Below are 25,810 nucleotides of genomic sequence, written 5' to 3' on the forward strand. Positions count from 1 at the left end.
CATCATTTCTCAGAACAAGAATAGACTGACGAGTTTCAGAAGAAAGCTCTTTGTTTCTGGCCATTTTGGGCCTGTAATCGAACCCACAAATGCTGATTCTCCAGAAACTTAACTAGTCTAAAGAAGGACCGTTTATTTTGCTTCTTTAATCAGAACAACAGTTTTCAGCTGTGCTAACATAATTGCAAAAGGGATTTCTAATGATCCATTAATTAGCCTTTTAAAATGCTGAACTTGGATAAGCTAACACAACGTGCCATTGGAACACAGGAGTGATGGTTGCTGATAATGGGCCTCTTTACGCCTATGAGGCTATTCCATAAAAAAATCTGCCGTTTCCAGCTACAATAGTCATTTACAACATTAACCATGTCTACACTGTATTTCTGATCAATTTGATGTTATTTGAATTGATTAAAAAAAAAAAATCTTTAAAAAACAAGGACATTTCTAAGTGGCCCCAAACTTTTGAATGGTAGTGTATATTTAAAAGATATAAAGATATTATATTTTATTATATTCCATGTAATGTACTTGGATATCACATAGAATATCACACAATAGGAATAGAATAGAACATAATAAAATATAAGGTTGAAGGGCAGTGATATTAGTCCCTTTAGGCCTATAAAAACCAGCATGGTCCAGTAGCTTACACCTGGTGATGAATTAGGTAAAAGTAGATGACCTTCAAACTATGAAGCATGTTTTTTTTCTCATTATTCTTCTAGTGGAAGATTGTAATGGTTCGTGACTCAGTGCTCACAAGAGCATTAGGCTATGGATGGAAAGCCCTCTTCTGATCATACTAGGATGATTTGCTCCACCTACAGTAACTCATCGTCCTATAGAAAACCATATTTATACCTTCAGCATCACATTCAGTCCTCCAGCGTTCTATACCTTCTTGTCGCTCCACAAAACCTCGTTGTCTGATTGTGAACTCTCAACCCGGTGGTCGGGAAATGTCAAAGAGAGGCCCGTGCTGCAGCAGGGGGCGTAAAGGGGAAAAAACAACAACAGTTTATTGCTTTAATTTCACGTAATTGATTTTCCTTTCTTATTAAGCAAGTGTCATATCCAATAGCATCAGAAACCGAATCCTAGCTGACCAACTCTCGCAGCCGCCGTTGACAACAATTTGAAGCCTTGATCGTTCCCGATTCGTATAGCCAGCCTAACAATCCTTGCCAAACATGTGAGTAGCAACCGCTGCTATATGTGTCCTTTAGCTAGTAAACCTGTTATATCTGCGATATGGCTTTCTCATATGTTTCCCCTCCCATTTTCACAGACAAACAATGTCAGTGCAGTGTTTCATACACACAAAAAAACTGTTATGTTACAATCAAACCTGTTCGTCTGTTGCGCTGTAAATTGATGAATGCAGTCGGTGTCATCGTGCGTTTGTATGGCGACGTCTCGATTCATTGTATTTTTAAAATTTTTAGATATCCCCATGCGTTGTGTTTTCTTAGTGTCTGGATGCCGAAATGAAATCAATAATATTAAGTGGCATATTGATTATGGCTATAGCATCTCTTTTGAAAAGGAATGACGTTTTCCTCCCGCTTAATAATACAGGGTAGACCCTATATCACATCAGGACAGGATCGCGTATGTCAGCACCGTGATAGAGGCTACTTATGTTATTAATAAACACCACAAATGATTACAGTAGTCTATATTTTGTATACATGTTGTATGTAAGCCCTAACAGAAATCACGTGTGTGAATGATCAAAGCATTTCTCTCATATTAGGGGCAGGTAAGACATATTGACAGCTTCTGAAGTTATAACATGGTAGGCCTAATAAACATGGTAATGTAGCAAATGCAACATGACCATCAATTAAAATACATGATGCATCATAGTAGTGGAAATACCAATATCTGGGCCAGCTGACATGCTATTATGTATCTCTGGTCCCAAGGGTGACACCAGACTACTCTAAAGGCTTTGGATATATGACCCACACTTCTAATGTCTGGTTTTATCTTGGATAATTTTGTCCTCATTTATTTATGGTATACAGGTGATGAATTAGGCCTAGTCTATTTCATACTCATAGTTTGGGTGATAGACTTGTTGTTTTACTCAAACTTCACTTTGGTAATTTAAAATATATATATATACAGTACCAGTCAAAAGTTTGGACACACCTACTCATTCAAGGGTTTTTCTTTATTTGACTATTTTCTACATTGTAGAATAATAATGAAGACATCAAAACTATGAAATAACACATATGGAATCATGTAGTAATCAAAAAAATGTGAAATAAATCTAAATATATTTTATATTTGAGTTTCTTCAAAGTAGCTTCATTTTGCCTTGATGACAGCTTTGCACACTCTTGGCATTCTCTCAACCAGCTTCACCTGGAATGCTTCTCCAACAATCTTGAAGGAGTTCCCACATATGCTGAGCACTTGTTGGCTGCTTTTCCTTCACTCTGTAGTCCAACTCATCCCAAACCATTTCAATTGCATTGAGGTCAGGTAATTGTGGAGGCCAGGACATCTGATGCAGCACTCCATCACTCTCCTTCTTGGTCAAATAGCCCTTACACAGCCTGGAGGTGTGTTGGGTCATTGTCCTTTTGAAAAACAAATGATAGTCTGGTTCACTAAGCATAAACCAGATGGGATGGCGTATCACTGCAGAATGCTGTTGTAGCCATGCTGGTTAAGGGTGCCTTGAATTCTAAATAAATCACTGACAGTGTCACCAGCAAAGCACCCCACACCATCACACCATTAACTCCATGCTTCACGGTGGGAAACACACATGTAGAGATCATCTGTTCACCTACTCTGCATCACACAGAGAGAAAGGTGGTTGGAACCAAAAGTCTCAAATGTTGGACTCAGCAGACCATGAAGACTGCATGACTCGACCATGAAGGCCTGATTCACGCAGTCTCCTCTGAACAGTTGATGTTGACATGTGTCTGTTACTTGAACTCTGAAACATTTATTTGGGCTGTAATATGAAGTGCAGTTATTCTAATGAATTTATCCTCTGCAGCAGTGGTAAATCTGGGTCTTCCTTTCCTGTGGCGGTCCTCATGAGAGCCAGTTTCAACATAGTGCTTGAAGGTTTTTGCGACTGCACTTGTGTAAACTTTATAAGTTCTTAAAATGTTCCCGGATTTACTGACCTTTATGTCTTAAAGTAATGATGGACTTTCATTTCTCTTTGCTTATTTGAGTGGTTATTGCCATAATATGGACTTGGTCTTTTACCAAATACGGCTAACTTCTGTATACCACCCCTACCTTGTCACAACACAACTGATTGGCTCAAATACATTAAGAAGGAAAGAAATTCCACAAACTAACTTTTAACAAGGCACACCTGTTAATTGAAATGCATTCCAGGTGACTACCTCATGAAGCTGGTTGAGAGAATGCCAAGAGTGTGCAAAACTATCAAGGCAAAAAGTGGCTACTTTGAAGAATCTCAAATATTAAACACTTTTTTTGGTTGCTACATGTTTCCAGATGTGTTATTAAATAGTTTTGATGTCTTCACTATTTGTTCTTTAATGTAGAAATTAGTAAAAAATTAAGAAAAACACTTGAATGAGTAGGTGTGTCCAAACTTTTAACTGGTACTGTATATTGTAAACCTGGGCACATATTCATAAGGTGTCTAAGAGTAGGAGTTCTGATCTAGGATCAGTTTAGCTTTTTAGATCATTATTGATTAGAGGGGTGCATGATCCTAGATGAGCACTCCTACTCTGAGACACTTTATGAATACACGCCCAGTAGTAAACCTTCTTTGCATTATTTAACCATGTTATACTCTCCTCTCTTGCAGGAGGGAGAAAATACTACTCCTGTTGAAGATTTCCATCAAACCTACTAGCTCTCTCTCAACCATGACACCCAGCAGAGGACTCTGGGATTGATGCTGGGATCACTCCCACTGATGGCCTGGACTGGGTAGGAATACTGTGTGTGTGTGTGTGTGTGTGTGTTCATGGGGTGATGTCTATCTACTGTATTTTCCCTCTGTACTGTAGGTTTCAGCTGTCCTGCTGAAGTTATGGGGAGCTGTTGGAGCTGTCTATACAGAGACCCCATCCAAGACAACCATCTCACCAAATTCAAGGTTAATCTCTAAACCCTCATCTGTTGGCTACCTAGTGTGTGGTGTATCGGCTACCTACGCTCTTAGAAAAAAGGGTTCCAAAAGGTTCTTTGGCTGTCCCCATAGGAGAACCTTTTTTGCTTCCAGGTAAAACCACTTTTGGTTGCAGGTAGAACCATATTTGGTTCCATGTAGGACCCTCTGTGGAAAGGGTTCTACACGGAACCCGAAACGGTTCTAATTTGAACCAAAAGAGTTATACCTGGAATAGAGGTCGACCGATTATGATTTTTCAACACTGATACCGATTATTGGAGGACCAAAAAAAGCCAATACCAATTAATCGGACGATTTAATTTTAAAAATTTGTAATAATGACAATTACAACAATACTGAATGAACACTTATTTTAACTTAATATAATACATCAATAAAAATCAATTTAGCCTCAAATAAAAATGAAACAGGTTCAATTTGGTTTAAATAATGCAAAAACAAAGTATTGGAGAAGTAAAAGTGCAATATGTGCCATTTAAAAAAGCTAACGTTTGAGTTCCTTACTCAGAACATGAGAACATATGAAAGTTGGTGGTTCCTGTTAACATGAGACTTCAATATTCCAAGGTAAGAGGTTTTAGGTTGCAGTTAATATAGTATTTATAGGACTATTTCTCTCTATACCATTTGTATTTCATATACCATTGACTATTGGATGTTCTTATAGGCACTTTAGTGTTGCCAGTGTAACAGTATAGCTTCCGTCCCTCTCCTCGCCCCTACCTGGGCTCGAACCAGGAACACATCGACAACAGCAACACTCGAAGCAGCGTTACCCATCGCTCCACAAAAGCCGCGGGCCTTGCAGAGCAAGGGGAATAACTACTCCAAGTCTCAGAGCGAGTGATGTTTGAAACGCTATTAGCGCACACCCAGCTAACTAGCTAGCCATTTCACATCGGTTACACCAGCCATTAGGCTGATAGGCTTGAAGTCATAAACAGCGCTGTGATTGCGAAGAGCTGCTGGCAAAACGCACGAAAGTGTTGTTTGAATTAATGCTTTTGCTGCCTACCATCGCTCAGTCAGACTGCTCTATCAAATCATAGACTTAATTATAACATAATAACACACGGAAATACGAGCCTTTGGTCATTAATATGGTCGAATCCGGAAACTCATTTTGAAAACAAAACGTTTATTATTTCAGTGAAATACGGAACCGTTCGGTATTTTATCTAATGGGCATCCCTAAGTCTAAATATTCTTGTTATTCTTGTTACATTGCACAACCTTCAATGTTATGTCATAATTACGTAAAATTCTGGCAAATTAGTTTGCAATGAGCCAGGCTGCCCAAACTGTTGCACATACCCTGACTCTGCGTGCAATGAACGCAAGAGAAATGACACAATTTCACCTGGTTAATATTGCCTGCTAACCTGGATTTCTTTTTGCTAAATATGCAGGTTTAAAAATATATACTTCTGTGTATTGATTTTAAGAAAGGCATTGGTGTTTATGGTTTTCATAAGATAAGTTTAATGCTGGCTAGCAACTTACCTTGGCTTCTACTGCATTCGCATAACAGGCAGTCTCCCCGAGGAGTGCAAATGAGAGGCAGGTGGTTGGAGCGTTGGACTAGTTAACTTTAGGGTTGCAAGATTGGGTCCCCCGAGCTGACAAGGTGAAAATCTGTCGTTCTGCCCCTGAACAAGGCAGTTAACCCACCGTTCCTAGGCCGTCATTGAAAATAAGAATGTGTTCTTAACTGACTTGCCTAGTTAAATAAAGGTATTAAAAATCAGAAATCTGCAAAATTGGCGCCCCAAAAGACTGATTTCCGATTGTTGTGAAAACTTGAAATCGGCCCTAATTAATCGGCCATTAATCGATCGACCTGGAACCAACAAGGGTTCTTCAAAGGGTTCTCCTATGGGGACAGCCAAATAACCTTTTAGGTTCTAGATAGCAGCTTTTTTTCTAAGAGTGTCGTCCATGGTATATTATTGTTATGAGGATCTGTTCTTTCCTATTTTTTTATCCTGTACCCCAGGCTATTATGGCTCACAGAGCAATGGATAGTCAGCTATCCAGCTATCTAACGATGCCTAATATCTGTACTGTGCTCTGTTAACCTTTTGTATACACAAGAGTTCATGTCTGCATTATAGACAATGTACCTCCAAATACAAATTAGCCACATATTTATGCTCTGCATCTATGTCGTGCTTACAAAGACTATATGTATACTAAATAAAGCCTTTATAAGTTGTAAAGTGGGACCACAAACCTGATTGGGATAACTTGATTGTACTTTTTGGTATTTTCCAGGTAACCAATGTGGATGACGAGGGGAATGAGTTGGGCTCTGGGACCATGGAGCTCACCGAGACCGAGCTCATCCTGCACACGCGCAAGAGGGATGCCATCCGGTGGCCCTACCTGTGTCTGCGGCGCTACGGCTACGACTCCAACCTCTTCTCATTCGAGAGTGGCCGGCGCTGCCAGACTGGACAGGGTGAGTCTGAACCACCTGGCCTAGCTAACACTACATAGACAAAATGTTGCCCTATGAAATGTGTGTACGTACGTGTGTATATGCAGTGCTCTACTTGTTCTACTGTTGTATGAAAATGAACCACAATTGTAATGGGAGAATTGTACTTAACTGATTAGATAGCTGCAGTTATATTAGAACCCTAAAGTTGGTTGTTGTCAATGAGTGAATTGTTTCAGATAACTTCTACATTTGCTTCTGGGTTTTCTTTTTTGGTCAGGAACAGTTTTAGATTAATTTAAGACTTAAACATGTATGTGTGTGTTTTCTCTGTGGTCGTGCAGGAATCTTTGCGTTTAAATGTACTCGTGCGGAGGAGATCTTTAACCTCCTCCAGGAGCTGATGCAGTGCAACAGTATCAATGTGGTGGAGGAGCCTATGATCATGACCGGCAGCGGACACGCACGAGAGATAGACATGCCTCGCACCCCACAGACACCCAACAGTAAGCACAAACACAAATATAAACACACACACACACACACACACACACACACACAAACATCCAGTACACACATGTGCGCGTCATCAATACAGTACATGATTGCTTCTTTGCTTTTGTTGAATGCTGTGAAGGTGTTTGTGTAGCAATTTCACTGCAATGCAGGACAGATGTGACGCTAAAGCTGAGAATATGTGTTTGATGTTTTGAAAATAGTTTGGGGGGGAAAAACTCCGTAATAATTCCGGAGATCAGGGATCTGGTGTCGAAACGTCTTACAGTAAATGATTGCGTCAAACCCAGTTTCCATGTTCCAACCTGTTCAGAGGCAGGGAGGGAGGTGGATAGAGCAGACAGGGAGGTGGAAGGGTAGAAAGTACAATGACTTGTGGGTAAAACAAAGGTTACATTACAAATCAGTCTGTGCAATACACCACAAACATAGACACACACCAGGGTTTCCTTTAGGAAAATGTGGCACCGGACAATTGACCGGTAGCATTTTAATTGACCAGACATTTGCGAAATTCACATTTGCGAAATTGGCTGCGTAACCTGATTAGGTGCTTAGAATGACCGAAATCACATTTAGATTATGGTCGTTCATCTTAACAGAACATGCAACTCGAGGATGCAATGGCGGGTGTCCTTCCTACCTAATTCTGATGAGCACTTTGAAGATGTTAGAATAACTGTCCACATTTCCTCAGCCAACAAGACAAGTAACGAACAGCAAAATCACTAGCCTATGTCAATCTACTATCCCCCTTGGTAGAAAAGTTTACCTCTTCTATTTGTCAGCTTGTCGTTCTGTGCAAGAAAGAAATAGCCTATTCCAAACAGACTCTGGGACAGTTGTGGGACAATAGATCTCACATTTATACAACCAGGCTACATAAAAATAAATGTAAAAAATAATTGAGGCTGATGCAACAGACCAGAACGTTTAGCTTAAAATGTTGCTAAACTATAATTTCTTCACATTATAAGCGCAGCAATGCGCACATGGCAGTAGGCTACACGCAAATGTTTGTCACATAATGCCAAAGAAAGACATTTGCAGGAAAACACTGCCGCACATGCGAGCGAGTTCATGTGAAACTTAGAATGCGAAACTGTACGTTTAAATTTAGATAGAGGGGAGATCTAAAGATTTAACAAATAACATGGGTTGCTAATATGACTAGGATTGTGCCTTTGGCTACTGGACAATTAATGAAAGTTGATTTGAAAACCAATAGAACATGAGAGAAATATGTTACTGGTTGTAATGTGGAAGTCTTTTTATAAAATAATTGCCTCCACGAAATGGTCAGATTTTGGCTAGGCTACTTTGAAGCAAGGTAAGACATGCCTCATAATATGATGTAAAACATTCAGGTTTCAAACAAATAAGTGTATGGTTTCAAAATGCTTACTGCCTCCAGCTTGTTGCAAAGGGGTGTGTGACGCACTGAAGCCTGCGTAACGTTGCATATACAGTGGGGCAAAAAAGTATTTAGTCAGCCACCAATTGTGCAAGTTCTCCCACTTAAAAAGATGAGAGGCCTGTAATTTTCATAATAGGTGCACTTCAACTACTCGTTACCTGTATTAATGGCACCTGTTTGAACATGTTATCAGTATAAAAGACACCTGTCCACAACCTCAAACAGTCACACTCCAAACTCCACTATGGCCAAGACCAAAGAGCTGTCAAAGGACACCAGAAACAAAATTGTAGACCTGCACCAGGCTGGGAAGACTGAATCTGCAATAGGTAAGCATCTTGGTTTGAAGAAATCAACTGTGGGAGCATTTATTAGGAAATGGAAGACATACAAGACCACTGATAATCTCCCTCGATCTTGGGCTCCACGCAAGATCTCACCCCGTGGGGTCAAAATGATCACAAGAACAGTGAGCAAAAATCCCAGAACCACACGGGGGGACCTAGTGAATGACCTGCAAAGAGCTGGGACCAAAGTAACAAAGCCTACCATCAGTAACACACTACGCCGCCAGGGACTCAAATCCTGCAGTGCCAGACGTGTCCCCCTGCTTAAGCCAGTACATGTCTAGTTTGCTAGAGAGCATTTGGATGAGCCAGAAGAAGATTGGGAGAATGTCATATGGTCAGATGAAACCAAAATATAACTTTTTGGTAAAAACTCAACTCGTCCTGTTTGGAGGACAAAGAATGCTGAGTTGCATCCAAAGAACACCATACCTACTGTGAAGCATGGGGGTGGAAACATCATGCTTTGAGGCTGTTTCTCTGCAAAGGGACCAGGACGACTGATCCGTGTAAAGGAAAGAATGAATGGGCCATGTATCGTGAGATTTTGAGTGAAAACCTCCTTCCATCAGCAAGGGAATTGAAGATGCAACGTGGCTGGGTCTTTCAGCATGACAATGATCCCAAACACACCTCCCGGGCAACGAAGGAGTTGCTTCGTAAAAATCATTTCAAGGTCCTGGAGTGGCCTAGCCAGTCTCCAGATCTCAACCCCATAGAAAATCTTTGGAGGGAGTTGAAAGTCTGTTGCCCAGCAACATCCCCAAAACATCACTGCTCTAGAGGAGATCTGCATGGAGGAATGGGCCAAAATACCAGCAACAGTGTGTGAAAACCTTGTGAAGACTTACAGAAAACGTTTGACCTGTCATTGCCAACAAAGGTTATATAACAAAGTATTGAGATAAACTTTTGTTATTGACCAAATACTTATTTTCCACCATAATTTGCAAATAAATTGATAAAAAATCCTACAATGTGATTTTCTGGATTTGTTTACCTCATTTTGTCTGTCATAGTTGAAGTGTACCTATGATGAAAATTACAGGCAACTCTCATCTTTTTAAGTGGGAGAACTTGCACAATTGGTGGCTGACTAAATACTTTTTTGCCCCACTGTAAATGTTGTAGCTGCCCACAGTAGATGCACTTAATTGGCAAATGGGGAGCGCACTTCAATTAGGCTACCAGTTGAGAAATAAAAATAGTAGCTCGTGGCCATTAAAAACTGTTTTTAACATGCGATTGTATTTAGAATTGTTGCGCAATGATTGGGCTTATTAAAGCACGTTTCACTACAGCAGCAACGAACAATCTGTTTGAGGAGCTGTAGCAGAAGCTCTCCTGCTGTCTGACAGATTTTCCACTGAAACTAGGCTCTATATCTGCATGCTGTGTGCATTTGATAAATAAGATACTTAAGAACTAACGAAAACACGTATGCACCAATTTAATTCCACAAAATTATGAAAATTAATATATAGACCGATAAGCATGACCAGTCAAATGAATTTACATAGCCTGGTATTTCTGTCAATGAATAGGCTTAAAAGTCTTACTTTGCAATGAGATTTTTCTTCTTCTCCCGAACAATTGGCCGGCGGCAATTTTATTTAGCTGCTTTTCATACTTTTCCCCCCGCCAAAAGCCAGCTATTACCGATTAACGGTGACCCTGAAACACACACACACCATTAGACATAAACACATCTAACCTCATTCACCCAGACTCCCATTCAACACTGTGTATTGTTCTCTGTCTTCAGCTCCAGCATTCCCTGTCCAGGGTTTTCCCAACGGGTACCCGGGGTATCCCATGAGAGCTGAATCCTCACAGCCCTCTCTAACTGACGACCCCCACGGCCACAGCCACATGGGCCTGGAGGACCAGGTAAGACTGACCCCTAACCATCTATAGTATGATTTTCTGATTATAGTGCCACACCAAGCCGCACTGCAACCACTGCTGACTCTTCACCTCGCAATATGTCGGTAATATCCTAGGGAAGGGTGATCTCTGAGTCCTTGCTAATATCTCTTTTCTCTCGCTCTCTCTGTCTCCTTCTCCCTCTCCTTCTGCAGGCTCACACCTATGTGAATACCGTTACTGTGGATGGGGAACTCTCCAGTCGACACTGTGTACACTCCCTACCCGAGGTGCGGCCCACTTCCTTCCCCGAGTCAACCCGGGGAGCCATGCCTGTCGTGGTCCCAGGGGGTGGGCAGACCAGCATGCACTGTTGTCCCCTCGAGGAACAACGCAAGGAACCCCAGGTATTCCTTCAGCCTTCCTCTCAGGAGGTCAAATTCATGCTCGGGCCCACTCCTGCACAGCGCCACCTGCTGGAGAGAGAGAGAGAGAGGCACGGGGGCCACAATCCACACGCCATGCGGCCTGTAGAGGGCGCCACAGGTTCAGAGACAGAGGGGGACGAGCCTCCTCTGCACGTGTACAACTCCCACTCCTATCACCACCCTCACTACCACCACGTGATGCACCGGCACCCTGGCCACGAACACCAGGAGGGCTGCCAGCTCACCTACGAGAATATCAACGGCCTGAGGGGGGGCCGCAGGCTGAGACTTAGCCCCAGCAGCATGTCCCAGTCTGTGGGCTCCAGCAGCAGCAGCAGCACCACCGGAGACAGTCACTCTCACCCACAATCACATCCCCTCAACCCGCACCCCCATGGCCCATCTTCTCTGCCCCCCCAGGGGTACCCCTGTGAGCGGGGCGCGGGGATGGGCGGTGGTCACCGGCGGACAGCTCTGCTCAACTACGAGAACCTGCCGTCACTGCCCCCGGTATGGGAGTACCGTGCCCTGCAGAGAGACGAGGAGCAGGACGAGGATGACGAGGAGCAGGATGAGGAGGAGTACGAGGAAGAGGAGGAGGACTTTGACGAGTACGAGTTTTCTGAGGGTCCGGGGACGCCCAACGGGTACCACCAGGAAGGGCTGGGGAGGGGGGGGATTCACCGTGACGCCCTGCAGAACTATGTCAACACAGAGCAGGTCCAGGTTCAGGTCCAGCCCAGCCGGCTGCGACATGCCTGCCCCCCTCAACCCCAGCACCTCCAGCCCTGCCACCGCCAGCCGGACCGTGGCGGCCGAATATTCAGCTTTGATATCCGTAGGCGGCCTGGAGGAGGGTTTGGTCGGGGGGAGGGCTGCGAGCACGGTCACATGCCCCCGTCGAGGCAGCTCAACTATATCCAGGTGGACCTCGATGCGGAGCCGCCGTGCCAGACCCTCGGGGGGGGTGGAGGAGGGGGAGCCCAGTCTCAGCCCCAGCCACAGCACCAGCGCCTACCACCCCTCAAATGTGGCCCCCAGCAGGCCCCACGGCGCAATGAGTTCTATGCTGTGATTGACCTGAAGAAGACAGCAGCCATGTCCAACCTGCAGAAAGCCCTCCCCCGGGACGATGGGACATCGAGAAAGACTCGCCACAACAGCACAGACCTGCCTCTGTAGATGCAGTGAGGAGGAGGAGAGACGGAGAAAGATGAAGGGAGGGAGTAGAGAGAGAGAGAGAGAGAAACAGGTTTGGGTGGAGCGCTTGGCTGGACAGACAGGTATAGGCAACTCAGCAGCACACTGGACCCCTCACTCTCATCCAGCCACCTGCCTGTTCTGTCCTGTCCTGTCTTGGCCAGCTGGATCATATACAGGTACCTAATTAGAAAACGAACTAAAACTTATCTGTGCATATTCCACTTTATGGAGCAAGATTGGTTTGAAGTTGCCATATTATTGTGGGTCACCTTCTGACTGTGGGGAGATGCTATCTGAGTTAGCAGCAGAAACCTTGGTCGTGGTTGGCTGGGTTTATGGTTAAACCCTTAAGCTACCGTTGTTTTTGGTTATACCTTTTGGCAATGTTCTTTTTTTTTAAAGCTTTGTGGTGGTTGCGTTGAGTGCCAAGTTTGGTTCAGGGTGGGAGCAGGAATGGACGAGTCAGGTCTCCAACTTTGTGTTTGACCAGTGATGGTTGATTTTTAGATGTAAGAGTATTGCCCATCATAAAGTAGCTAGGTTCCTCATTCCGTTATCATTCAGTGTTGTTTGATTTATTTTACGTCCCCGTTTACGAACATGGGCTCCTATTTGAGTTCAGGTTTACTGGTCTACATTGTAAAATTGACTGAACATTTTCTGACATGAAAACAGTTTGTTATTCCCTCAATTGAATTATAATAATGTGCATTCTTCACCTCACAAGCACTTTTTTGACCCCGTGACTGATAGAAAGGACAGTTGATGATATTTATTTATAACTATCTGCCCTCAGGAATTAGTACAGATCAGTACAGTTTGCACATTATCCTTTGGAATTGTAATCTTACATCCTATCCAGTATTATATTTTTAGTCCCCCCAAAAAAAGACCCCAAAGCAGAAAAAAATGTTGAATAGATTTTCTCTCTTAATCCAATATTAAATATCATACATTTTTCATGTTGAAATTGAATCTAAAATGGAAATAATAGTAACCTTGATAGCATGAAACAGTCAGTGTGTTGATAGATTTCCAACATCCGCCGCACACACACACACACACACACACACACACACACACACACACACACACGCACGACATAACTATTGAGACGATTGAATTCATCTCTGACTGCATATCATTCCACTTGAATAGGAATCCATATCTAATTCCTAAACTATGGTTACCTTTGCACTTTTTACCTTTGAAGTCCCCACAGTTCCGAATCCCTCATCTGGAGCAACAGAAAGGTTGTGATCTGACAAACTCCTTCGAGATGGTGATGTCATCACACAGACCCAAATATTGTATGGATGTAGTTTTTTTTTTTTTTTTTTTTTTTACATTATAGAGACCTATAGCAACTTACATTTTTTTTTAGAGAAGAAGTTGATAACCTGTGATAATGGCTTAAAGATATTAATAATAACCTCATATAAAAATGACCGGTTGACTATTTTAGTATGTATCAGATTGATAACTGAGGGTTGTCAACTGAGGGTCTGTTTTAAAGGGGAATATATCAGTATGTTTAATGTTAACTGTTTATGGAAAGTCTTATATCATTGAGCGTTTGGCTGAGGATATTTATTTATTTATTTATTCATTGAGATGTCTATATGGTGATTGTTTTGCATAAAAATGTGACAAAACAGTTTTTCGTAATCTAGCCAGTTGGTGATTTGGAGACCAAAGTATCACCAGTCATCGTCACACTGTCTGGGACACCATTGTAATACCATTGTTATGCCTGTAATTAATAACCTTACATTCTGAAGAAGAAAGACTGTATTAATATATTAAAGTGCCAAATCTTTACTGTTACCTGTATGAACGTAATGAATCAAATCAATGTGCCATTAGGATGTGTAGTAGAAAACCTGAGGGCTAAGAGGCAAGGAGTTAGCCTACATGTCGAAAAACAAAGGGAAGAGCTTGGAGGTCTATGGCCGTATGTATCAAGAGTAGGAGTGCTGATCTCGGATCAGGTCTCCCCTGTCCATGTGATCGTATTCATTATGATCGAAAAAGGCAAGAACATTCCCACTCTGAGACTCTTGATACATACTGAACAGGGTCAGGGTTTATATATTGTTAAACCTTTGTACTCCTCCTCATGAATCTGTCTAGCTGATCCAGGTCAACTGGACAAGGAAGGGCAAGAAAGACACATTTCACCTCATAGGCTAGGCTATACATTGACAGCCATATCGGAGTGAGACAAGGGATTCGTTATATCTATCTAGTCTTCACAACTCCAGTGGTTTTATGCTGCTATAAGGTAGAAGTTCAGACAGTAAGAGGAGGTAGGGATGGTAGTGGCTATGCAGGATTGTTTACCATATTGTTTAGTAAATGGAACTACCATTTTCGTATTCACTCAAGATCACTGCATCAGGGCTACCAGTATGAAAATGTGTTTTAATTCAAATAAGTTTTCATTTCTCATTTCTATTTCTTATTTCTCTTGGATTGGTGTGATCAATCCACATACCAAAACCTTGTTTTCATTACAATCTGGCTGTCTAATCTGAAGTAATGTGGCTGAAGGTGCAGCACAGGCCTAGCAACCGTAATCCTCATAACTGCTTATTTAATCTGATGGAAAGATATACGTAGGTCTACTCACTGTTTGTGGACATGTTTTCAGACAGGGATATATCCGTTTGCACACATATATTTTCGTGATACATTTAAAGGGTGTTTACATTTCGCAATAATGGTTTAATAGAGATGTATTGTTGGAGATGAGGTTTATTCAGACCAATGTGTGTGAGGTTCGAGGTGCGTTGTTAATGGTTCCACAGGTCTGTTGTATTTGATCCCCTGTTTTTATGTGAATCAGCATTGGAACTAAGACCTCTCTCAGGCCCCCTGTTGACAATATTATAACTTTGTTATTGTATACATGCTTAGATTAGAACATGGGAAAAAAATGTATGTTTCTGTTTTCTTGATTGTCTTATACAGCAAATTTGCGCTTACTTAACACCTGACTTAATTGTGCCATAAGTGACTGTTGCCAAGCTTTCTGGACAGCGTGTGGCTTTCGAATGTCGAAGCCTTTTAAAGGGCCAGGTTAGGTGTCAGAAGGCATACGGCAAACATCTCTGTGTACTGTGTTTGCACTGATACAGTGGTTCGGACTGTTTCTAATGGTTTGACAGTCTGTATATTCATTAGTCAGTCATTGTTATCAATTTGGTGACACTTAATTGTAAAGGTACACAGGAATAGTACCTTAAAATGTGTTCCTTATACTAAAGTGTTACCAGAAATATTGTCCAGAAAGGACTTTTTGGGAACCGTATCTTGTCATATTAATGTTGTCATTTGGATTTTCCTTGAAAAGCGAGAAAATATTAACAATGAAGGATTGTCCGGTAACACATGACTTATGTTTAAATAATAAACCACTTAATTGAGGCCTAATGTATAGCTAATAAGACACAATAAAGGCCTTATGAGCTACGTATATACACACTTATAAACTACAAATTAGTGGCTAATATGTGTATCTTAAAATAAAGTTTGACCAGAATTTAATTCAAACAAACAGTTTTTTACTCTTTTATGTAACTTCATCACAACTGCCTGACCACCACAAGGTGGCGTTGCTTGCTACAATGCTCGGGATGATGAGAAAATAAGTCATTTTCCTTCCACAGTCCCTCAAAATGCCACTCTAGGTCCAAAATGCACTTAGTTCCATAATATTACCAAGGTACAAACAAAGTAGCTCAAAATCTAAGGAATGTTACAGTGATTTGGTACTGTATTTCAAAATGTTTTTGTTTGTTTGTCCATTTGTTTATTTATTTACCATTGAACGCATGTGTAATATCCACTGGTGGGTGACGATGATGCAGACAGGGGTCCATTATTTTCATTCAATCACATGCTGAGTTAACGCTCTTCTAGTCCAATAAGACCAGAGCAATTGAAACCTGTTGAACCTGTATGTTAATGGTGATAATAATATGTGTTGATTGGTTGATATAAAGGTTGGGTAGGCCAAAGTAAATGACTGTGATGTACACTAATATTTGACTGAGTGCCAAATGTGGTTTAGTACTATGACTTTGACGACAGGCCAGGGACACACCTGGCTGAGATTCACTAGGAACTCTATAGGACTCTCCCTGAGAGATGCCAATGACTCTCTCACCCTCTGGTCTTGGTTTAACCTGCGGTATGAATGTAATAAGCAAAGAGAGACTATATAGACGAAGGGCAACTATGCTTAATATTTCTATCCTTGCTGGGGGAAAAAAGGTGTGGTCAGAAGTTTTGTCTAAATTTAAACATTTACAATCTGAGTTTCTTCTACGTATATTTGTATTTCTTGTAAGTATGTATCTCTCTGTATGTATGTGTGTGTGTGTGTGTGTATGTATATATATATATATATATATATATATATATATATATAATACCAGTAAAAAGTTTGGACACACCTACTCATTCAAGGGATTTCCTTTTTTTGTTTTATTTTCTACATTGTAGAGTAATAGTGAAGACATCAACAATTGTATCCACCCAAAAAGTGTTAAACAAATCAAAATATCTTCTTCAATGTAGACACTTTTTGCCTTGATGATAGCTTTGCACACTCTTGGCATTCTCTCAACCATCTTCATGAGGTAGTCACCTGGAATTCATTTCAATTAACAGATGTGTCTTGTTAAAAGTTCATTTGTGGAATTTCTTTCCTTCTTAATGTGTTTGAGCCAGTCAGTTGTGTTGTGACAAGGTAGGGTGATATACAGAAGATAGCCCTATTTGGTAAAAGACCCAGTCCATATTATGGTAAGAACAGCTCAAATAAACAAAGAGAAATGACAGTCCATCATTACTTTAAGACATGAAGGTCAGTCAATCTGGAAAATCTCAAGAACTTTGAAAGTTTCTTCAAGTGCAGTTGCAAAAACCATCAAGCACTATGATGAAACTGCCTCTCATGTGGACCGCCACAGGAAAGGAAGACCCAGAGTTATCTCTGCTGCAGATAATGAGTTTATCAGAGATACCAGCCTCAGAAATTCCATCCCAAATAAATGCTTCACAGAGTTCAAGTAACAGACACATTTCAACATTGCGTGATCAAATTGCTGTAAAGGAAACCAATAATAAGAAGAGAGTTGTTTGGGCTAAGAATCATGAGCAATGAAATCTGTCCTTTTGTCTGATAAGTACAAATTTGAGACTTTGGTTCCAAGCGCTGTGTCTTTGTGAGAGTAGGTGAATGGATGATCTCTGCATGTGTCGTTCCCACCATGAAGCTTGGAGGAGGAGGTGTGATGGTGTGGGGGTGCTTTGCTGGTGACACTGTCAGTGATTTATTTAGAAGTCAAGGCACACTTAACCAGCATGGCTACCACAGCATTCTGTATCGATACACAATTCCATTTGGTTTGCGCTTAGTGGGACTATAATTTGGTCTAACTCATCCCAAAACATCTCAATTGGGTTGAGGTCGGGTGATTGTGGAGGCCTGGTCATCTGATGCAGCACTCCATCACTCTCCTTCTTTGTCAAATAGCCATTATACAGCCTGGAGGTGTGTTGGGTCATTGTCCTGTTGAAGCGATACACAATTCCATCTAGTTTGCTCTTAGTGGGACTATAATTTGTTTTTCAACAGGACAGTGACCCAACACACCTCCAGGCTGTATAATGGCTATTTGACAAAGGAGGAGAGTGATGGGAGTGCTGCATCAGATGACCAGGCCTCCACAATCACCCGACCTCAACCCAATTGAGATGTTTTGGGATGAGTTAGACCGCAGAGTGAAGGAAAAGCAGCCAACAAGTGCTGAGCATATGTGGGAACTCCTTCAAGACTATTGGAAAAGCATTCTAGGTGAAGCTGGTTGAGAGCATGCCAAGAGTGTGCAAAGCTATCATCAAGGCAAATGGTGGCCACTTTGAAGTATATAAAATATATATATATATTGATTTGTTTAACTGTTTTTGTTACTACATGATTCCATATGTGTTATTTCATAGTTTTGATTTCTTCACTATTATTCTACAATGTAGAAAATAATAATAATAATAAAGAAAAACCCTTGAATGAGTAGGTGTGTCCACACTTTTGACATGTACTTGTGTGTGTGTGTGTGTGTGTGTGTGACACAGTGAAGGTCTTCTCTTATCTTCATTGGAGTTACTGTAACTAAGCTATTTTTGCTACATCTATTGAAATGTGGAAAGATGAAGCTCATAGCATCTCATTATATTTGTGGGATAAAAAACATTCTATATACCACCATGCTGAAACAAGATGTCCAGCATAATACAGGATGTTGTCTGCACCCCTCGCTGTCCCTGTCCCACCCATGTCCCAATACAAAACTAAACAGGAATGCCATTTGGTGAATGCTATAATGGTGAATGTATGCCATTTGGCGAGAGTTATGGTATAAAACCATTGAAGAGCGGGACTTGTATGAAAATATGTATGTGACTAAATGTAATGTCAACATTAAAATTCTACTGTAAAGAAATGTATTTACATTTTTTTGTATTTTATCCCCTTTTTTGATCTTGTATCATCGCTGCAACTCCCCAACGTGCTCGGTAGGCGAAGGTCGAGTCATGCGTCCTTCGAAACATGACCCTGACAAACCGCGCTTCTAAACACCCGCCCTTCTAAACACCCGCCCGCTTAACCTGGAAGCCATCCGCACCAATGTGTCGGAGGAAACACTGTTCAACTGACGACCAAGGTCAGCTTGCAGGTGTCCGGCCCACCACAAGGAGTCGCTAGAGCACGATGAGCCAAGTAAAGCCCCCCTGGCCAAACCCTCCTCTAACCTGGATGATGCTGGGCTAATTGACACAGCCCGAGAACGAACCAGGGTCTGTAGTGACGCCTCTATCTATGTGATACAGTGCCTTTGACCGCTGCGCCACTCGGGAGGCCCAAGAACATTTTATTTTGATGACCATTTTAATTCAATTTTACACTGAATCTTTCCATTGGACAAAATTATCAACAGCTGCCTGTACATGTTCAAATTGACCTCAAAGTCATTCCACCTCAAAAAGCACAAAAAATAGGATTTTGACACCCACATCAAATATTAGTCTGAAATGTTGTTTCTGTAGTTAGAAACAGATTAGATAAGCAGTCTTGTAACATTATGTTGTTGAAATATCATTTGAGCTGATTGATTGCACCCAAATTGGCAATTTTATTTATTTGTTGGATTGGTATAATATTCAGTTAATATAGTACCCAACATCTTCTTAACAATGATTAAGACATGAGGATTTCAAACCTCACACCAAGCCCACCCCAACGGCCAGTATACCCTATCAGTTCTCTATGTAGTATGAAGCTGTGGCTTGCAGTATTGTTTATTCATACTATGTAATGTATTCATGGTACATTTGGTGATTGTTTCTTTCCCTTTTTAGAGAAATTAGCCATTGAAGTTGCTTGTGGTCCCCCCCATAAATTAGTGTGAAAGTACCAGGTTTTGCCCACTAGAGGCCACTGCTCCTGCTATTGCCACACCCTTTTATAAAATTTTCTGCATTTATTAATTGGATCACAACGTGTCCTTTTCAGCTTTGGGTAGAAAACCAATAGCTTTTGCTCATGATGTATTTTTTGTATTCTCAAAATTCAAGACAGTCCTCCATGAAAGCAATTCAGTTTGTATTTCTCTTAGACTTGATATGTGTCAAGGAAATGGCCCCTGTGTGTGTGTGGTTTATTTCCTTTTAAAAAAGGTCTGGATTAGTTAGTAGTGAACAAGTAAACCATTAGGCTACAGCAGATCTAGTTTCAATGTTATGTTCTCTAAGGGTCTAACTGATCCAGACAAAAAATAGAGATGTTTTCTAATAATTTTATTGAAACATAACCATGCAATGGTTTATAATTTTATAATTGTATTAGGGTTGTCACATTTTAGTCATAAGCCCATTTATCCATCAAATTGCTGGGCTTCTTATGATAATTGCACCATAGGGATAGCCATCTTAGTGAGCTGGCAGTTGTTGGACTATTCAAAGAGAGTTGGGCTGATGCAATAGGTTGCTAAGAGAAGTAAACATTTCATTTATTTCATGGAAGACTAGCTGGACTCTGAACAGGGTGGAAAATACACAAAATTAGCTGAGAATACATTACATAGTATGAATAAACATGACTTAATGTTGCAGCTTCATACTACTTGTCAAACATAGAGAACTGATACTGTATACTGGCCATTGGGTGGGCTTGGTGTGGGGTTTGGTGGGTCCGTGGGTGGCTTTTGACCGTTTATTTGGATCCCTCATGTCTTAATCATTGTTAAGATATATTTGGTACACATCTGATGTTGGGTACTATATTTATTGAATGTTATATGAATCCTATATATTTAAAATTGCCAATTTGGGTTAAATCAATTAGCTTAATTTCTCAGTTTAAATTGTCTTTGAAAAAAATGATGTTGCAGGAATGCTTATCTACTCTGTGTCTAACTACAGAAACCATTTCAGAACAATCTGAGATGGTGGATGTCATGGCATGCTGAAATGAAATGACTCTCAGTACGAGTGGAGAATTTACATTTGAATAGGTTATTACTTAGTTATCCTGTTTTACCTTTGTTTTACGAAGAACCTGAAATTCTACATGATATTAATTTTGAGACTGCTTTAGGCAAGTGAAATATTGTTTACCTCTTTACTTTGAGCATGCACTTGGTGTCTGCCTGTGTAACACGTTTTGTGATGTTCTGTACAGAGAGCATGGTTTTGTAGTAAGTACTAGAGATTTTGATCCAGCTGTAAATATATATGACTTATATAGTTGTCGTGTTGTCTGTCTTGTTTCATGGCTAATGAACCATTGTGTCAAAAATAAAGCAGAGCTTTTATTGTTTTTACTCCGTTTGGTGTCGGTAATATAAGACGGTTGGTTGAGGAAAGATCCCAACCAAAATTAATTTGAGATCAATAATTCATGTTCATAGTGTTAACAGCAGAACCCATGCAGTGTAACAGATCACGTTGTGAATGTTATGCTTTTGAGCATTGTTTCTCAACCTCTGGTTCCTGACAATGAGCGGCACCTGAAATGGTTACCTGACAATAGTTTAGTCACTTCTACAGTGCTAGTTTGAAAGTACAGTAATCAGTCCCCCGAAGAAGGAAAGATTGTAGAAGATCAAACACTAGCTTACCAGTCCCTGATACGAAACAGGTTGAGAAACACTCCTGTAGATAATGGTACCTTAACAGAACTAGAATGAGTTCTCATCGCATTTCTATGGGTATCTTTGAACTACATTATCTATGATAAATATGTTTACCTTTAATGGTTCTCTGTTAATCCCAGAGTAGGATATCATCTTAGAAACCCAAACAGTTTGTTTCCAAACCAGTGGGTTAAATGTTAATGACACAAGCTGGTAAACATATTCACACTATAGGGCTGTTGTTCGGGGAACAATACTACGCTGGCTTGTATATGTTCTTTTCACAGTGTCCTTTTCTGCACGGTTCCTGCTACTATGGTGGATATGTAACCAGGCCCAGTAACCTAGTGAAAAGTTTACACCTGCACCTTAACATTCTCTGACTGAAGGACATTTCAGAAGATTTTAGGCAAAAATAAGTACTGCATGACAACATTACACCTGGACACTACAACTGCAGTCATTTTCTATTTAAAATGTCTTTAATATTTTATTTTACACTGCACATCTCAGAAATTCACCCTAAAATAGAAGTTGCTGTGTTATTTTAACAATTTCATCCATAACTTGTCATGAAAATGTTTCTGTTATACATTCAAAGTGTTTTCTCTTATACTAAGAGACTGAGAAATTGCCGATTTGGGTCATTCTACGAAAATGGTGGCTTTCTAATCCGGCCTTATTCATCAGGAAAAACACCAGAAAATGTGAGATAATGACACAGAAAATATTTTGTTTTGTTGTAATTGAAGTATTTTATTATTAATAAAACAGATGTAAGATAGTTATATTGCAAACATGTTTTATTTATTTATATATTGTAGAGCACGGTCAGGTCAGTACCATGAAATTGTCTTGTCCCTCTGGTAAGGAGTCATGGTTTAGTGACATTTTGAGTTAAAAAATATATTTCTCCCTCTTTAAATGTCATAATATAAAGGAAAGTATTATAGTTATTTAGTGGACTACTTAAAAAACTAAAATATCAAATAAATATTACAAATAATTTACAAGTAATAGCTGTTTCTTAATTTCCTGTCACTGGTGTTAAAATGTATAAAACCACCACTTTGAAAAAATGCAACATCCTTAACAAATTCTTCCTGCGTCAAAGGTTAATTGTAGACAGGACTGTTTTGATATGTTAACAATTTGAAGATTAACTTGGTAATTTCATGCGAGGACTTAAGATGTGTCACTGGTGTTATACAGTTTATGGTAAGTGAAAAGGAAAATGGATTAAATGACTTGATAATATTGCATTAAGTGATTTATTTACAATTTAAGAAGTGTGGTTTGACCTACAGTGGCCACCATCTACGATATGCCATCTTGTCTGCAGATTTGTCACTGGTGTTATCGTCACTGGTGTTACTGTTCTTGTTGGTAACACCAGTGGCATGACGATAACGCCAGTGACAATCAATACACCCCAAACTTTTTTCTCAACATAATGTTTTATAAAAACCTCAACAATCATATTAAAAAATACTTATTATCATTTTATTACTGTTTCAATATTGTAATCACACATCACTTGCAAGTATTCTTCAGAGATCCAGTCAGTTCACTTTTGGGGGGGTCACACAAGCAACTAACGCTCCACACTGGTGGACGCACACCCAGCAGAAGGCATGATCCAGCAGCCATATGGGCTAACCTGGACCCCATCTTGGGCATGATAAAACACCAGTACCCTGCCGTGCAACACTATCATTTCTTCAGTGATGGCCCCTGCCACACAATATAAATAGAAGGGCAACTTTTACATGGTTTGCACAGAACCTTACAAGAAGGGCTTCCAGGGGACTACGTGGAACTTGTTTTGAAGCCAGTCACGGTAAAGGTGCTCCAGATGGAGTGGGGTGTTCATTAAAGAGGTCAGCCGACCTCTTGGTCCGCCACGGGAGAGACATAACGGAAGCAATGTCTTTCTACCAGGAGTTGAGGGACTCTTGCAGTCAAATACAGTTGCATTATATCAGCGAGGAAGAGGTGGAAAGAAAGGCACAGAAGATGTCTGAGGTATCTCTGGTTACCGTGAAAGGAACCATGCGAATGCACCAGGTTGTAAGTATCACACCTGGCACCCTAAAATATAGAGATGTAAGTTGTCTCTGCCAAGCAGCGGAAGGCGTGTGGGGTTGCCCATGTTATGGACAGCCAGCAGCATACTACCCTGCATCCTACTGCTGGATTTCTTCTGAAGCTAAGCAGGGTTGGTCCTGGTCAGTCCCTGGATGCTGCTGGAAGTGGTGTTGGATGCCAGTAGGAGGCACTCTTTCCTCTGGTCTAAAATATCTCAATGCCCCAGCGCAGTGATTGGGGATACTGCCCTGTGTAGGGTGCCGTCTTTCTGATGGGACGTTAAACGGGTGTCCTGCCTCTCTGAGGTCATGGCACTTATTGTAAGATTAGGGGTGTTAACCCCAGTGTCCTGGCTAAATTCCCAAGCTGTCCCTCATACCATCATGGTCCCCTAATCATCCCCAGCTTACATTCGGCTCATTCATCTCCCGAGGTCGTTGCTATAAATGAGAACGTGTTCTCAGTCAACTTACCTGGTAAAATAAAATAAATAAAAATGGACTCCAAGAAGTTCCCATGCTGTCTAATGGCTGTGATCTCTCACCTCCACATCAACTAGATGTCATTGACCTGGACACCTCACCTCCACTTCGTCCAGATGTCATCGAGTCACCACAGTGGACAGTAGTGTATCTTGAACTACGACGAACAACCATACCCTGGCATTATACTGGAGGTTGAAGAACATAATGTCAAAGTAAAGTGCATGCACAGGAATGGTGTCAACAAGTTCTGCTGGCCAAGCCCAAGAGATGATATCAACTGGTATGGGGATGACCAGATTGTCTGTCTGATGCCAGAGCTGCTGCCAGTGAACAAAAGATCTGTTCAAATTTGCCACAGTATCTGGAAGTACTTGGAGGAGCTCCTGACGGTGTGAAAGTGGCAGATGTTAACTGGCGACTGGTAAAGAAGCTATCGGTAGCTAGAAAGCAATGGAGAGATGATAAGAGATGTACGCGACACAATCACGTGGCAAAGACAAACATATCTGAAGTAAAAGTGAAGAACAATACTGGAAAAATTCCATTAACATGTTTTACTGCCTACAAAATGTTTGTATCAGTGTGGTTAGGAAAACATTTTAAGTTCATGTTCAATGTTAGTGTTTCTAATGTTCTAGTGGACATGTCTTATATGTTTGTATGACAATGTTGTGTTTTGAAAGATACATTTTAGTCAATAGGCTTCATCTAAAAGAAAGGAGGACCAAGGCACTCTTCATATAATTGATTGAAATGCCTTTATTAGTATGGCATGTTCAATAGAAACAAAGTTTTTTTTTTAAACGACGCGTTTCGGCTGCATGACCTTCGCCAGGGACTACAAAAAAGAGGAAGGTCCTCTTTTAAACAGCTTATCAATTGGCCCTAATTGGAAGGGGGAGTGGTTACACAATTGATTGGACACGCCTAGTAAGCAATACTATACACATTGAAATACTGTAGCTATGTTATCATAAAAATACAACTCCAAACTAGAGGTATCAAAACACTAAAAGGTAGTTCTAACCTTACATATGACTGGGAGAAGTGTCAAGAATAAGAAAGCTAAATATACCATAGTACACTAGAACACAGCAAAACATGAACAACAACAGTCTAACCATAGCTGAGGGCAATGGAGCAAAATATCCACTAGATGACAGCAAATGGACCCATCACGACCCTACAGGAAGGGTGAGAAATCCATATCTTCATTTAAACCAGGGTATTTAGTGGCCTGTAGTTTGTAAATCCAAGGCTTCATCTTTTGGTCTTAATCTTTGACCAATAACCCTCATTTAAATTGTTCATATTTAATCAACCCATTTTTTAAAATCTGAAATTATTTGTAATTAAAAATATTTCTAATAAATTGATCAAATTTGTTTGAAATAATCTTATTGGTTTCACATTGTGTTACTGGTATTACTGTACGGCATGTTGGTGTTCTGGCATCAAAGTTGGCCAATTTAATTGAATATGGTTTTTGTATCAACCTGACTGTTGCTACATTCATTAGTAAACATTTTCAGGATATGAAAAGATGAGAAAGATGAGACTCTCAACTTGGTATGGAGACATTGACTGGAGGTTAAATACTGGATGTATTTATATTTTTTGAATTACAATTGCAATTTCATCAAGAAAGTGCCCAATAT

The 25,810-nt window shown here is 40.6% G+C and overlaps 1 protein-coding gene across 2 annotated transcripts; it reads left to right on the forward strand.

The window, feature by feature from the left end:
* The first annotated feature begins 943 nt into the window (after positions 1 to 943).
* Positions 944 to 21,267, forward strand: frs3 (fibroblast growth factor receptor substrate 3). 2 transcript variants are annotated; one of them, XM_029682919.2, is made up of 7 exons: positions 944 to 1,198; positions 3,830 to 3,954; positions 4,035 to 4,123; positions 6,434 to 6,620; positions 6,944 to 7,105; positions 10,645 to 10,769; positions 10,961 to 21,267. In XM_029682919.2, exons 3-7 carry the CDS (start codon positions 4,058 to 4,060, stop codon positions 12,353 to 12,355), a joined length of 1,935 nt encoding a protein of 644 aa, XP_029538779.1. In that variant the 5' UTR covers positions 944 to 1,198; positions 3,830 to 3,954; positions 4,035 to 4,057; the 3' UTR covers positions 12,356 to 21,267. The 2 variants fall into 2 exon arrangements, with proteins under 2 accessions (XP_029538779.1, XP_064857828.1); XM_065001756.1 differs by having other exon boundaries at positions 3,830 to 4,123.
* Positions 21,268 to 25,810: the final 4,543 nt, after the last annotated feature.

The sequence above is a fragment of the Oncorhynchus nerka genome, linkage group LG15 (genome assembly GCF_034236695.1).
Source record: "Oncorhynchus nerka isolate Pitt River linkage group LG15, Oner_Uvic_2.0, whole genome shotgun sequence".
NCBI classification, from domain to species: Eukaryota; Metazoa; Chordata; class Actinopteri; order Salmoniformes; family Salmonidae; genus Oncorhynchus; species Oncorhynchus nerka.